General features: G+C 38.8%; 3 protein-coding genes across 3 annotated transcripts; all 3 read left to right on the plus strand.

Annotated features, from left to right (window-relative positions):
* The first annotated feature begins 5,136 nt into the window (after window positions 1-5,136).
* On the plus strand, window positions 5,137-6,117 carry LOC133189944 (uncharacterized). The gene has a single exon (XM_061325424.1). The coding sequence runs from the start codon at window positions 5,137-5,139 to the stop codon at window positions 6,115-6,117; it is 981 nt and encodes a 326-aa protein (XP_061181408.1).
* Window positions 6,118-6,303: 186 nt separating this feature from the next.
* Window positions 6,304-7,446, plus strand: LOC133194886 (uncharacterized). Its single transcript, XM_061330790.1, has one exon. The coding sequence runs from the start codon at window positions 6,304-6,306 to the stop codon at window positions 7,444-7,446; it is 1,143 nt and encodes a 380-aa protein (XP_061186774.1).
* A 978-nt stretch (window positions 7,447-8,424) lies between these two features.
* Window positions 8,425-9,741, plus strand: LOC133194895 (uncharacterized protein F54H12.2-like). The gene has a single exon (XM_061330799.1). The coding sequence runs from the start codon at window positions 8,425-8,427 to the stop codon at window positions 9,739-9,741; it is 1,317 nt and encodes a 438-aa protein (XP_061186783.1).
* Window positions 9,742-14,709: the final 4,968 nt, after the last annotated feature.

Below are 14,709 nucleotides of genomic sequence, written 5' to 3' on the forward strand. Positions count from 1 at the left end.
AAATACATCCAAATAAACTCTCACAATACCAACGATACTGCATTTTTTTTTTTTGGCGTCTGACTTTTAAACTTGACTTTTTCAGAATGAATACTTTTTGGGTCATACCTCTTTATATAACCTTATCCAATCTATTTTTAGTATCTCAAAAAACCCAACAACATTTTTTTTATGATTTATTTCCTTCATATCTACATAAGGGACAAAGTCTGTAACAAGTCTTGACAAAGTTCTCCACACATTTCCCACAACAAGGATACTGTCGACATTGTTGACACTTCCATCTCCCCTCCGTATTTTCCTCCCAGCAAGTCAGGCATTTCTTTAAAGCTCTCTTTCTCGTTTCTTTGACCCATAAGGGTACCATATTCTCTACCCCGTACTTCCATGTGAAATATTTCACACACCAGTTACATCCACAGGTCTCCATAGAAGGGGGATCATCCACAAACCAGTGTGGAAAAGGCATTTCACAATGCTCGCAAATTCGATAAGTTCTGTGATGCCATCCGGGATAATCATACACCGTAAATGTACGCCATTGGTTTATTTTCCTATCACAGTAATGACAGTAATACTTTTCTACGTCAATCAAATAAATCAGTCTCCACGAAAAAATCATGATTGAGCTCAGTGTACTCAAAGCTAAGCCTTATATACCTTTTTATTTATAGGGGGTGGTGTGCAAAAATGTGTTGGACTTACGTTTTTTTATTGAGATACTACTGTGGACGTTTGATTGACGTTATGCTGAGTCAGGCATAAGCAATACACACAAAATCTTGGCAGAGATTCAAATCACAGCTCGGTATGCATTGTGACGTCATGTGTCACCAAAAATGTTATAGTTGAAGAGAGAGAGAGAGAAAAAAATAAGACATTTTTTTTTCTAGGTTTTTAATTCACAATAACATTAAAGTAACAAACATGGAATACTTTGACATAGTTCTTTTTGAATAGGAAAAGTTCTCCTCATGTACAAATATTCTGTTTCACAAGCGCAGTCCATGATGTCGTATCCTTCTTTGAGCACTTTATTTACATAATCTTTGATACAATCACGGATTTCTTCCATCCATTTCCCTTGAATCCAAGTCCTTGCTGGTCCCTCTGGTTTGTGAGCGAAAACGTATTTTACTTTCCATTTGAATTCCTGATACTGGGGTCGCCATGGTCCTAATATTACTTTTATAAGTTGTCCACATTCATGGTCCGGTAATTTGATTCTCTTATACAGGTACACATCATTGACTCCTGTTTCTCCCGGATTCTTATCCATGAAATCTTGGATACATTCATTTTTATTTTTCATCCATTCTCCTTTTTTAGTGGAACCTGTATGTTCTTGCATTTTCATACGATACTCTGAGCTTAAAAATCCATGTTGCTCTATCCTCAGTCAGATCAGAAATGAATCTTTTTTTTTGTTTTCTCCCCATTTTATATATACTCTGTGATGTATTTATTTTTTTAAGACATTAACCCTGTACATTGGTGGTCTTCTTAGGGGTATGATGCATCATTGTAGGACTAGGCATGATATAACCTACTGAAGAACTGACACATACCATCCAATATTCTCGATTAGGATCATGTAAAGCTAACATGACCACACTGGTAATGATAAGAGAGACACAGATAAATAATTGGGCGAAATAAACGATTTCTTCTCGAGGAATATTCTCTCCACAAAATTTCCAATGAGGCGTTATTTGATGAGATCCGTTTGGGGAATCCATGAATCAAAACTAGGGGGATATCCTTTCCACCGAACTTTGACTTCTTGAATGATTTTTTTCCCGACGCGTCGCTTTTTATACCCCAAGATTTCCTCCACTTCGTACACGTCGTCTTTTTTAATGATCTTTTGTAATTCTTTTTCGTAAAAAGTCCCTTCTAATTCCTCTCCGTTATAATCTTGCACTCTATACACGTAAGGATACCTTCCAGGAACTCTTTTAGAAATGGTAAACAGTTCTGTGGTCCAGTTAGGTAAATATCCTTTTTCAAATGTGTGTTTGGCTTTACTGATGCGGACCTGATCTCCTTCTTTAAACTGAGGTTTAAGAAATTGTTTCTGATTCGATATCCCATATAAAGTTTTCCAGACTTTTAACACATTAGAAGCATTTACTTGAACTGGGGCTCTTTTGATACTCCGATGATAGGTATGATTGTAAGCATACACTAAATCCGGTAAAACTTCTACATACCGTCTGGTTTTATGACGAGTAAAATAACGCCACATGCGTGCTTTGAGTGTACGCTGAAATCGTTCCACGATACTAGCTTTAGTGTCCGTATTACGAGTAGTAAAAAAATGAATGGATTTAAAAGCTTGTAAGAATTCTCGATTGGTAAATTCTTTTCCTTGATCGGATTGAATGCGGACGGGACGTCGACCGTCTTGTTGAAAAATCTCTTGTAATCCTCGAATCATTTCTTTTCCTGTTTTCTGTTTTAAAGGCACTACCCAGGCATATTTAGATAAGACGTCAATGGCACATAATAAAAACGTATATCCATCATTATGTTTCTTTAAACTGGACACATCTGCTAAATCTAATTGCCATTGTTCGTCTATATCGGTCACTCTAGTCTGTTGTCTCCGGAATTTTCTTTGAATGGGTTTACGTAAAGTATAAGTATCTTGCTCTTTTAACCATTCTCGAATCTTTTTCAGGGAAATTCCTAAAGGTTTAACCTGACGATACAAAGCTTGTAGTCCTCCGTACCCTCTTTTAGGATCATAATAAATCTCTTTTAAAATATCTTCTACTTGTTTCTTTTTCATATTTTAGGCAATGAAAGCCAATTTTCATCGATTTGTCCTAACTTCTTTTCTTCTTCCTTTTTAGCTTTAAAGGATCTAATGTCTTCTTCGACTTGGGCTTTTAATTTCTTTCGAGCTAAAGGACTATATCTGGATCCTACCCTTGTCCCTACAGGGGTTGAAATGGATTTTTTAATGACGGTTCCTCGATCTTCTAGGGGTCTACTCACTGGAGTGTCAAAAAAGGAAGAAAATCCACTATCGTCTATTTCGTGACTTTTAGGAGTACTGATTTTTCCAGGTCTCTGCATGGCTTTTATAAGGTTTCCATTGCTCACGTATTCTAAAGGAGTACGCGTTTCTTTTAAAGCTTGAGCAAATTGTTCTAATCCTGTAGGAACCGGATGATGTTTACGAGACTGAGATCTCATACTATCAGCCATTAAATCCACAATGTTAGAATCGGGAATTTTTTGACCTCGATAACTAATTTCACCTTCTTTATTCCAAGTTAACACTTTAGGGTTTTTTTTTAAATGATTTAATAATAATCCAGCTTTTCTTTTCATGTTTTTATTCACTGTTTCAAGAATTTCATCGTCAATTTCAGCTGCTGGTAATGCTGCTGCTGCTGAGGCTGGAGCTGCTGCTGCTGCTGCTGGAGCTGCTGCTGCCGGAATTTTCAGTTTAGAAATAGGTTCCTGTCTAGCTTGTTGTAAATAATTCCTATATCGATGAAGTTCCTGGCCATATAAAGCAACTTTTTCTTCTGGGGTTAAATCTTCACGTCTTGTAATCTCGTCCAATTCCTGACCTAAACTGATGGTGGATTGAAATTCCGGAGGTTTGGGTAATTTGGCCTTGAGATCATTTAATAAGACTTCAGGAACTAACACCATTTTACGACTCATATTTTTTTCTTCTTCTTCTTCTTGAGGACTTTATAGACGGATTGACCGGCACCTAACAGTAAAGGTGCTGCTGAGATTAATAAGGGTAAAATGTTTCCTCCTTTTTGTTGAAGTAATAAAGCTCGTCGTTTCTGAACAGATTGAGGTTTGACCAGTCTCCTGAAGATGTGTTTCTTAGGAGCTAGTTTTCGTTTATGAGCCGAACTAAGAGGTAACACTCCTTTTAATAGGTTGTAAACAATCTCGCAGATTTTGAGAATACAATCTCCAGAACAATGTTTTAAAATACCCGTCTTTAATGGAGAGGAATAGTGAGGGTCTGATAACACTCTTAAAAGAGGCCAATGAGGTTTTAATCGTGTAGAACAGCATCTTTTCTTCTTCTTCTTCTTAGCCATCCTGGGGTTAAAATGAGGACATGTCCTAGGTTTCTCCCCTTTTTATACTCTCAAGGAGGAGGAGCATACATGTCGTGTTTGGCCTTCTCGTGTTTGTCTCTATTTTTCTGGGTGACGTAGAATTTAGAACAATATCGGCATTTATATCTCATTCCAGTAGTAAGGGGGGTAGTCTGGGGGCACCTTAGAGGCACCGCCATTCCCTAGGGCCGTCTGGGGTCACCACTCATAGGGTAGTCTGAGGGCACTTTAGAGGCACCCACTACCCCTAGGGCCGTCTAGGGTCACCACCCCCTAGGGCCGTCTGAGGTCACCTCTCCTAGGGCCGTCTGGGGTCACTCCATCAAAGTATATATATATATCCAGTATTTTACTACAAACCTCGTTTTAGCCATGGGTGAACACCTTACACAGTATAAGTGGAAAGTTCTAGCTTGGAACTGTATTAGAAGAGATGAGAATAAATGGACACTTTTAGAGAGCAAATGGTTTGACAAAAAGAAAGACTGTATTACTGATTTTAAACAAAAAATGAAAGAAGGGTACGATGTCGCAGACTCTTGGGGATCAGAGGAATACCTACTGAAACGTCGAGTAATGCCAAAAAAATACTATTTATAAGAAAATACACAATTAAGAAGATGGACAAAATACAAAAGAAAGCACAATTTGACAATCATGTACAAATTATATCAATACCATATGAAGAACGGAAGGGAATATGGATGCAGTATGCTATCGATAGAGCACATTTTAAAAGGAAAATTGAACAAGCTGAGATATTATTGTCACCAATCCTCCGTTCAAAATTAAATGAAATAAAAATGTCTGAGGTCATCCCTCCTATAGGGCTGTCAGCGGTCACCGCTCCTGAGGTCACCAGTCCTAGGGCCGTCTGAGGTCACCACTCTTAAAGGGTCGCTTGAGGTCACTCCTAGGGCCGTCTACGGTCAGCAAATCCACTGGATAATTTGCTATAAAACCGTAGTGGTTGTAAACATTTTTTCATCATATCTTAACTGATCTTACTAGGTGCAACATCGTTTCAACAGATATGGAGCAAAAACATCAAGACCTTATAAAAATGAACTACTCGACTCTGGTGAAGAAAATGAAGGCTTCTTCAGTTGTCAGACATCTGTATGACTCTAACATTATAACAGACGAGATGAAACAACAAATTGAGACAGAGAAGACCAGTTACGATCAAAACAGAAGACTTCTTAGTATCATTCTTCGGAGAGGACCAAAAGCATTCAGAAGCCTCCGAATAGCTCTGATGAAAGCCGGCCAAACAGATTTATCCAAGCTTCTCACAGACAGTGAAGATACTATGTCCGAGTATGAAAAGAAGTTAGCCATGGCACGATCTTTGGTTTTGAACTCGGTCGAAAAACAGTATGTTGAAAACAAACCAAAGAGTGACCCTGTAGCACGGCAAATATCTCAAGACGTGCGATGTAGAATCAGTCTAGATGATTTCAACGCAGTTTTCCTCACAGCCGTGTCTTTCAAAGACAACATCAATATTCACATACGCCACTTTACAGAGACCAACAATGGTCTATTTCCCACAAAGAAGGGAGTAACATTTCCGTTGTCTAGATGGTTGATGTTTGAATCCATTCTTCCGGATATCCGAAATCACCTGCAAAACAGATCAGGCGAAGAAATGAAATGGCATATAGGAGGAGGAGTGTACGTCTCCATTACCCCGGGGTATAATACGTTGGATATAAGGCACTATTGGAAGCCAGCTGACGCCCAGGAACCAGTTCCAACCAGGAAAGGTGTGACCCTGAACAGACACAAATTGACCAAATTACTGTCAGCCGTCGAGGAAGTACGGGAATGTGTTCCCGAATTAAATGACACAGAGCTTTGTGCATTTAGCGAGTCCCATCAAAATCAGCTTGGGATGTTGAATTGCCCAGAGTGTACTCCATTCGGATATGAGCCTAAAGAAAATGTGTCCCTGGAATGTAATGTCGATGACTTACAAGACGCGCTGTCAATTGAAAGTGACAATGAGTAACTGTACCAATGATTAAATTGTCTATCTCATGTGAATAAAGTCTGTTGCATGTATATGTATAATGTCATCATGATATTCATAATAATAATAATAATAAAAAAAGTATGCACACGTAAAAAAGATGACTTTTGATTTTTTGGTACATAATACAATACAATCAAGATAAAATGATCAGTCAGGTACAGGATGTCAAAGTACACAGACTATTTGAGAAAAATTTACTATACCCCCGGAACTCCAGGCGCATTTGGAGGTCCAGAAAAACTTTATCAAGCCGTAAAACAAGATGGAAAGTATAAAATAGGAAGAATAAGAATTAGACAATTTCTGAACAACGAAGATCCTTACAGTTTAATGAAACCTATTCGTCGTTCATTTCCCCGCTCGAAGGTCGTAGTGAACACCATTGATTCGATGTGGGATGGTGATTTAGCCGATGTCAGCAATATTTCTTCTCAGAATGATGGTAACAAATTTTTGTTGGTGTTGATAGATATATTCAGTCGCTTTCTGTTCATAGTACCATTGAAAAATAAGCAGCACAGAAATATTGTCGATGGGCTAAAATCTGCTTTCCAAACAGGACGAAAGCCGCATACTCTTAGAACCGATAAAGGAAGTGAATTTAAAAATCGTTGGGTAAAGTCATTTTTGAAACAAGAAGGTGTTCACACAATATACACTCAGAACGAAACCAAAGCAAATTATGCTGAAAGAGTAATCCGTACCATGAAAAACCTAATGTATCGTTACTTTATAAAGAACAGAACTTATCGTTATATCGATGTTTTGCAAGATTTAGTCAATAGTTATAATCAAAGACCCCACAGATCTCTTGGTGAGCATGCACCTGCGACTGTCAACAAGGAAAATGCAGATGAGATAAGACTTCTTACCTATTTGAGCACAAAGAAAAAGAATACAACCAAGTTAGAAAAACCAAAGAAATCGATGAGTACAAAAAGGAATAAAAGAGTTTTTAAGTACAAAATAGGAGACGACGTACGTATTTCACAACTGAAACATTCTTTCCAAAGAGATTACCAGCAGAAATGGACTGAAGAGTTTTTCAAAGTGTCTAATCGATACAAGAGAGATGGTATACCTGTGTACAAAATAAAAGATTTGGCCGAGGATCCAATTGAGGGTACTTTTTATGAATCGGAACTTCAAAAAGTCGTGAAGTCGGGAGATATTCTATACAGAGTCGAAAAGGTGCTGAGAAAGAGAAAACGCGGTAAAACAAAGGAGGTGTACGTAAAATGGGAAGGATGGCCTAATAAATTCAATTCTTGGATTCTCGAAAGTTCTCTGGAAAAAACCAAATAAATACAGATCTCTTCAACGAATCATCATCAGTCAAAATGAGTCTTCGAATGGTGTTAAGCTCTACTGACAGCTCGGAATATTTTGACAATAAATCGAATTGTTTTCGAATTCAGTTGAATAAACAAGTGCAATTAGATGGATATTGGACGGTCGCTCTGACAGAATTTACAACAGAAAGCTGGAATTCGAACAAAAAATCTCGAGAGGTGTTCATATGCTGTGACATATGTGAAGAAACCTTTGTGGGCGGTAAGGACATGCCCCTCCTACGTAGAGTATATCTTGGAGAGAAGCAGGAAACCAACATCATCTACAAATTACCCTATTACGTCCCAGTGAAGATCGGTCAATTACAACAGATCTGTATATATATAACGGATAAAGCAGGTAACTTAGTGTCATTCTTAGACGGACCGGTGAGCGTTACACTTCACTTTAAGAAGTTTCCCTACGTTTTATGATGAACAGCAAGACGTACATCAGTGACCCTAAAATCTGGGAGGCCTTTTACAAAAATATGGCCGAGAAAAAATTTAATCCATACAAATATAAACCTAAACAAATAGGAAGAGGTATGAGAAGTCGAAAATCTTACGTCATACCCATTAGACCCCATTCACAGTTAGAACCTGTAAACCCCATTCCTCAAGTGACACCCGTGGCTGCCGTGGAAGAAAGAGCCAAGACAGAACACCTAAAGGATGTGAAAAAAGGTGTCCCTTTTGTCAAAGTCAGCAAGGGTATAAAAAGACCAAGGAAGCAGTCCTCTGTCATTCCTTCAAAAAAGTTGAAGACGTCAACATCGCAGAAGAGGAAGAAAACGGAAAAAATTACCCCAAAGAAAAAACCTTTTGCAACGAAAAAGAAAACAAACAGAAGATCTAAGAAACTACAGATATCCAGTAAGAAAAAGTCTCAGAACAAACAGCATAAAACTTTTAAAATTGACAGTTACAAAAACGTCTTTAAACAGTAAAAATGGCCTTCTTAAGCAATGAGGATAAAGACATAGCGCAACCCATGGAACTGTCTCTTTTTGCTTCCCCGACTAATCAAGTAGCAGTGGAGAAGGTATACTTTACGGAAGCCAGGCCAATTTCCAGTATTGGAGTGTCTGACACTCCCATAGAAATAGTCGTATCAGGATCAGGAGCTGAATACATCGATTTAAAGAGAAGTCGATTATATATAAAAGCCAGAATTTTAAAAGCCGATGGTACCGCATTAGCAGCCAATGAAAAGACTGGGATCGTTAATTTACCGTTACAAAGCATGTTTTCTCAAATGGACGTCTACTTAAACAACAAGTTGGTTTCCTTTAACACAAACAATTATCCTTGGAAGGCTTACCTGAAAACAGTCTTGTTTGGCGGAAAAGAAGAATTATCTTCCCAGAAGCAGTCCCAGTTGTTTTTCAAGGAGGAAGGAAATTTGGGTGACGCTAACGCTTACAACGGTGGTAATGCTGGACTAGTCTTGCGCTATGGCTATACACAAGAAAGTAAAGTATTTGAACTGGAGGGTAATCTAATGGAGGATATTTTTGACATCGATAAATACCTGATCAATGGTGTGGACATCTATATCAAGCTCTTTAGATCTAGTGCACCTTTTCTAATAATGTCGGCACAGAGCACTCCGGCTTACAAACTCGAATTACTAGATGTCATGTACAAAGTGGCCAAAGTAAGAGTCGATCCAGGTGTTCTGTTGAACCACAGCAAACAGATAGAATCTAACCCTGTGAAGTACACCATCTCAAGAAATGAATTGAAAATGAACACCATTCCTAAAGGATCTACAGAATTTTACTGGGACAACATTTTCCCACAGGCGATACCCGATCGTATCGTTGTGGGTTTGGTAGATCAGAAGGCTGTGAATGGAGACTACACAACTAATCCATTTAATTTCGAACACTTTGATTTAACAGATGTAGGGATATACGTAAACGGAGAAAGCGTCCCAGGTAGACCCTTAAAAACCGATTTCACGGCAGGACATTATTCGTCAGCATATGCTCGACTCTTTGAGGCCTCTGGAAAATGGAATCAAGACGCTGGTCTGATAATAACTCGAGACAACTTTGCAAGTGGATATTCACTGTTTGTCTTTACCATAGACCCCTGTGGGTTTGGTGAAGAATATTTAAACCTGATTCGTCGGGGAAACACCAGACTCGAACTAAAGTTCAAGCAAGCAACAGCAAAAGCAGCCAACGTCTTGGTGTTTGCCACCTTTTCCTCTCTACTAGAAGTTGACAAGACCCGGGACATCAATTACATTCAACCATGAATTCGAAACAGCTACTCGATCTAGTCCACAACGAACCTATCCTTAAACGATTAGTGAGAGGAGTGTATGCCAGCAATACCGTGCCGACAGTCGTGACACATTACCCTAGTGCCTTTATCATCAATACACAGCCTTTACCACTTCGAGGGGAACATTGGGTTGCTGTAATCATACACAGTTCCTCGGTGGCAGAATTTTTTGACAGCCTCGGGAAACCTCCAGGGAATTACCAAGAAATTGAAAACTTCATTTATAAGAATAGTAAACATTGCAACTTTAAATGTGAACGACTTCAACCTTCCTATTCAGATTTGTGTGGTCTTTATGTACTTGTGTTTTTAATATCTAGACTGTGTCTAAAAATATCTTTACCAAGAGTTTATGCATTATTTTCTAGTAACATTCAACTAAATGATAACTTTGTACGTAGTTTTATACAGGAATATTTGTATCAATAAATAAATACAATGCATTACATAGTTGACTTCTTATAAATACTTATTCAGTTTACCAGTTTAGTCATTAGAGAATCAGATAGTGGAAGAGGAGGATGGACACAGAAAACGAATGGTGGAAAATTAAATCCCTACTACCATTTTCATCACCCACTACGATATTAATCTGTGGTAGTACACAAAGCGGAAAGACACATTTCACTAAACGACTTCTGCAACATGCAGATGGTATGTTTTCCACTCCTGCTGATAAAATCATTTATGCCTATTCTGAATATCAACCCATGTTTGACGAAATGATGTCAAGCATACCGAGACTCATTCTTCATCAAGGATTACCATCCAAGGAAGATATAGAGCAGTATACAGAGGGTGTAAACCACACGATAGTCGTATTAGACGATCTTATGCTGCAAGTTGCGCAATCTCAAGATTGCGTACATTTATTTACGGTCACTTCCCATCACCGTAACGTTACCACCGTGATGCTCTCTCAAAATTTGTACCCGCCCGGTAAATATGCCAGGACGATATCCCTGAACTGTCTAAATGTGATTTTATTCAGGAATTACCGCGATTCTCGCCAGGTCATCACATTCGGTTCACAAATATTACCTGGGAGTGTACCATATTTCAAAGCAGCATACGAAGCAGCAACACGTCTAAATTTTGGTTATTTGCACGTTTGTCTAGAACCTACACAAAATAAAGACTACCAGTTGAGATCTAACATCTTGCCAGGAGAGGACATGGTAATTTACCAACCCCTATAAATACATGATATTCATCTTAATTTATTCAGAATACCAATATGAATCGAAGAATACGGAAGCAGAGAGCATTTCTCTCTTTTATGCTAAGTGCAAACACTGCTCAACAGAGAATGATTATCAAGTATTTGACTAGTGAACAATACGATGTCATCAGTGAAATAGCCCTGAATATATACACGGGAACTTATCCCCTGAGTAAGAAGTATATAAATCAACTGAAACCTTACCATTCGTACATTCGATCACTGGGATCAAGAGAAGTCACTTCTAAGCAAAAGCGTGGAATTTTATTGAAACATCTACCATTACTGTCCCTGTTACTGAAGCCTATCGTTCATCATTTAGACCAAAATGGCGAGAGAAATGATACTAGTGCCTAAATTAAAATACGAACATCTACTTAAAAAAATCGGGAAGAACGAGCAACCTGTTAAGCCAGACATTGTGAATGACGATCAGAGACAACTGATAACTGAAAACACCCTGACCGATACGACAAGGAGTGAATCAGTCGACGAAGCCTCACAGACGGGCAGTGGCTACGTCAGTAAAACTAAAACAATAGGAAAACCTCCTGGTGTGCCCATGAAACGACGCAGGAAACACATTCCATGGCTTTCATACTGACTGTGAAATTGAACCAAACAAAACTTTCTTGTTCAAAGAACCTTTATTGTGAATGATTCAAAGAATTAATAATGATAATACATACATGTAATTTAATCTTGGTGTAGATAATAAAGAAAGAAAATGTACATAGTCTTCATTAAGATGGTTTTAACAAAATCCAAATGGCAGTGTATCTAGATTGGGTAGAATTCTCCTCTTGGTGTAAACCATTTGATATCGCTTGGTTTCTGTTCGATTTAACAATTTTCTTTTTCGACTGTCCCTAGATATTTTACAGGGGTTGATAATTTCAATCTGCTTATCCTGCGATGTACAAATTATGGATTTGATGGCTTCAAAATTAATGACTTTGGAATTTGTCCAGTTTAACGTAAAACCACGAACTTTACATTCTTCCCTACCCGAGAGCGTGCGATATGCATAATTTTTGGGGCCCCCTGACACAAATTCTACAATATGACCATCTTCTGGTGTGATTTCGTTCGTCAGTTCCCCTAAATAATTTCCAATAGGAAGATTATGTAAGTCGTCAGACTTGAGAGTTTTAAAAATCACACTATCTGTATCAAAGTATAGCACGTTCTCCCCCAATCGATCTAATACACTAAATAAGCGTAAACGTGCATGTGCAGTAGTAAAACTTGCTAAAAATATATTTGTTTTGCAATCTGAAGGCATGAACAAGTGATGATTACTCCATTCGAATTGGAGGGTGTCCCTGGATATAATGTGAAAGTTATGAGGGACTTTAGTAGGATCTGAGAGAAGCTTAAAAAACTTGTCAAATTCAGATTCATGAAAGAACTTGGATTGTTTCATGCTTAACCTCTGACCAAATTTCCCCCAAAAACTGTTGAGACAGAGTTTGGCTAAACAGCGCAAACCTGGATTTTTCTGAATTTTTTCGTACTCCAAATCTATACCCTCGTTCTCTTTATATTGTCGGATGTATTCCCATTTCGACTCTTCACTGTCGCACTCGGGAGGGAATCCCGAGGCTTCCTGTTTTATCTTAAGGAACATGTTAACGTACTTTGCGAACAAACCCCCTTCACCCGACGCGGGGTCATACTGAGACGACTGTTCAAAATGATAGACCTCATATATTTTCAAAATTTTGTACCCTTTTCTTACTGCCATTTGGATTTCAGGAGTACACCATGTTCCTGTAATTACCCTTTTCTCAACAGAGCAAGTACAGGCTTGCTGATTTTCAGCATCAGCACACGTTCGACACAATGGAAACTTCAGTTTTCCTTGGGAGCGGTACGGAAGCACGGGGTGATACAATTTCCTAGGTGGTAGGACTTTGATTTTAGCGAATCCGAAATAATTTGATATGTCCTGAAAATCATTCGTAATAATGGTCGGATGACCCACAGGATAACGACAATATTTATTAGTCCATGGATAGAGACTTGTGAAGTCGTAATACTGAATTTTCTCGTCTTCTTTAGCCTCATAATGAAGTTTTATGGCATTGGTCCGGCCACCAAAGAAACTGTCACGGGGATCAAGTCTGTCTTCCAAATCCAACGTGGAAACGAATTGCTGTAATTCAGTATTTTTATCCAATTGATGTCGAAACTGGTGCTCCCATACGATGATCAGATCGTATCCAAGCTCTTTGAGTTCTCTTTCCCGCTTTTTGGTCATCTTGTACAGTTCGTCTAACGTCTGGTTTGTGGCTGGATGTTTGACATCAGATCGATCCTGCTGGAAGCAATCCGGACAGCCGTGGTACACACAACCTTATTTTTTAAACAAAATACAAAAATTTAAAAAAAATATATTTTTTAGCACAAGATTCGCCGCCGCCGCCGCCCCCTCCCCTCAGTTAGGGGAAAAGGGAGGGGCAAATTCAATAATAAATTTGTAGTACAGAATTAAAAAAAAAAAAAATTACCATAAAATTCGTATATGGTGCCTTTCCCCTTAGTTTTCTCAACAAAACCGTCGCATCGGTAATTGGTGCCCGGTACGTGATGTTCTCCCCCATTGAGAGCATGGCGGATATGTACAGGTATTCCCCTTTGTCGACTTTGGTACATGAGCCATTCTAACCATTGAATGGAAATTTTACTGTAATGGTCCTTGTTGACGTATCCCTGAGACGGTACGACGGCTATGGGACTTTTTAATCGGCGTTTCCCTACTTCCGTATCGTCTTCTTTTTCCAGGTCACTGAGAGCATTCCATTTTCCATCAAACCATACCCCCATCACACCCTCACAGTCGTCCAACGCTTGCCAAGTGGACGTCTGGTCTTTTGTAATTTCTACTTCAATATTGTGTTTGAGAAATAAAGTCTTGAATATACCCATGCACACACTGGCGATCGTTACATAGTCAAAGGGGTCCACGCCCTCGATGGTGGTCTTTGAAATACTGCCGTCGGGTTGAACTTTTGAACTCTCTATTGTTGTGGCTTGAAGGACGGTATTTCGAAAGGCTATGCAACCCCTTCTCAGTATATCAACGTCGGAGCGACAGTACTTTAACATCTCTTCTTGAAAGTTAAAAACTTCAGAGCTCTTGCTTGCATGCCACGTGGCTAATTTTTTTCTTTCCCCTGACGACATGAAATCGTATCCATAGAATTGTAGAGCAGGATAGGGACCCACGTACGCCTGGTTTTCTTTTGTATTGAAAAAATGAGGAAAGAATCCCTTGCTGAGTTCTTCTAAGCCAAATGCGTCTGGGATCTTTGCCAATTTCATGGGGAGGAAATTTAAAGAATCCAAAAATGTGAGATTCAGTTTGTTGGCTATATGCATATACATAATTTTAGATCCGTTATAAATGATTTTGTCTGGGCGGATTGAATGTCTATCAATGAGAACTTCTAAAATCGGATATAAGTCAAAGCTTTTAGCATTGTGGGCAATTAAAATGCTGTTCTTTATGTGTGGTTGACACACATAGGCACAAAACTGTTCTGCGGTCCTTTCCCCTCGAAAGATCAATTCCCGATGACCACAAGTATCTGGACAGGGTGGACCCACAAACTTTGATTTTTTCATTTTAGCACACTTGTGACAACGTGTGCCACACTCGCTACATGTAGAATCTTTGTTTAATTCTTCCTTTTCACAGGCGTAGCAGGACGT

The sequence above is a fragment of the Saccostrea echinata genome, unplaced genomic scaffold (assembly GCF_033153115.1).
Source record: "Saccostrea echinata isolate AGI-Se365-2 ecotype Australia unplaced genomic scaffold, CSIRO_AGI_Sech_v1 ptg000001l, whole genome shotgun sequence".
NCBI lineage: Eukaryota > Metazoa > Mollusca > Bivalvia > Ostreida > Ostreidae > Saccostrea > Saccostrea echinata.

Excerpts from the sequence above, each read along its gene's own strand:
- LOC133194886 (XM_061330790.1), top strand. The coding sequence starts at position 6,304 with ATGTCAAAGTACACAGACTATTTGAGAAAAATTTACTATACCCCCGGA.
- LOC133189944 (XM_061325424.1), top strand. The coding sequence starts at position 5,137 with ATGGAGCAAAAACATCAAGACCTTATAAAAATGAACTACTCGACTCTG.
- LOC133194895 (XM_061330799.1), top strand. The coding sequence starts at position 8,425 with ATGGCCTTCTTAAGCAATGAGGATAAAGACATAGCGCAACCCATGGAA.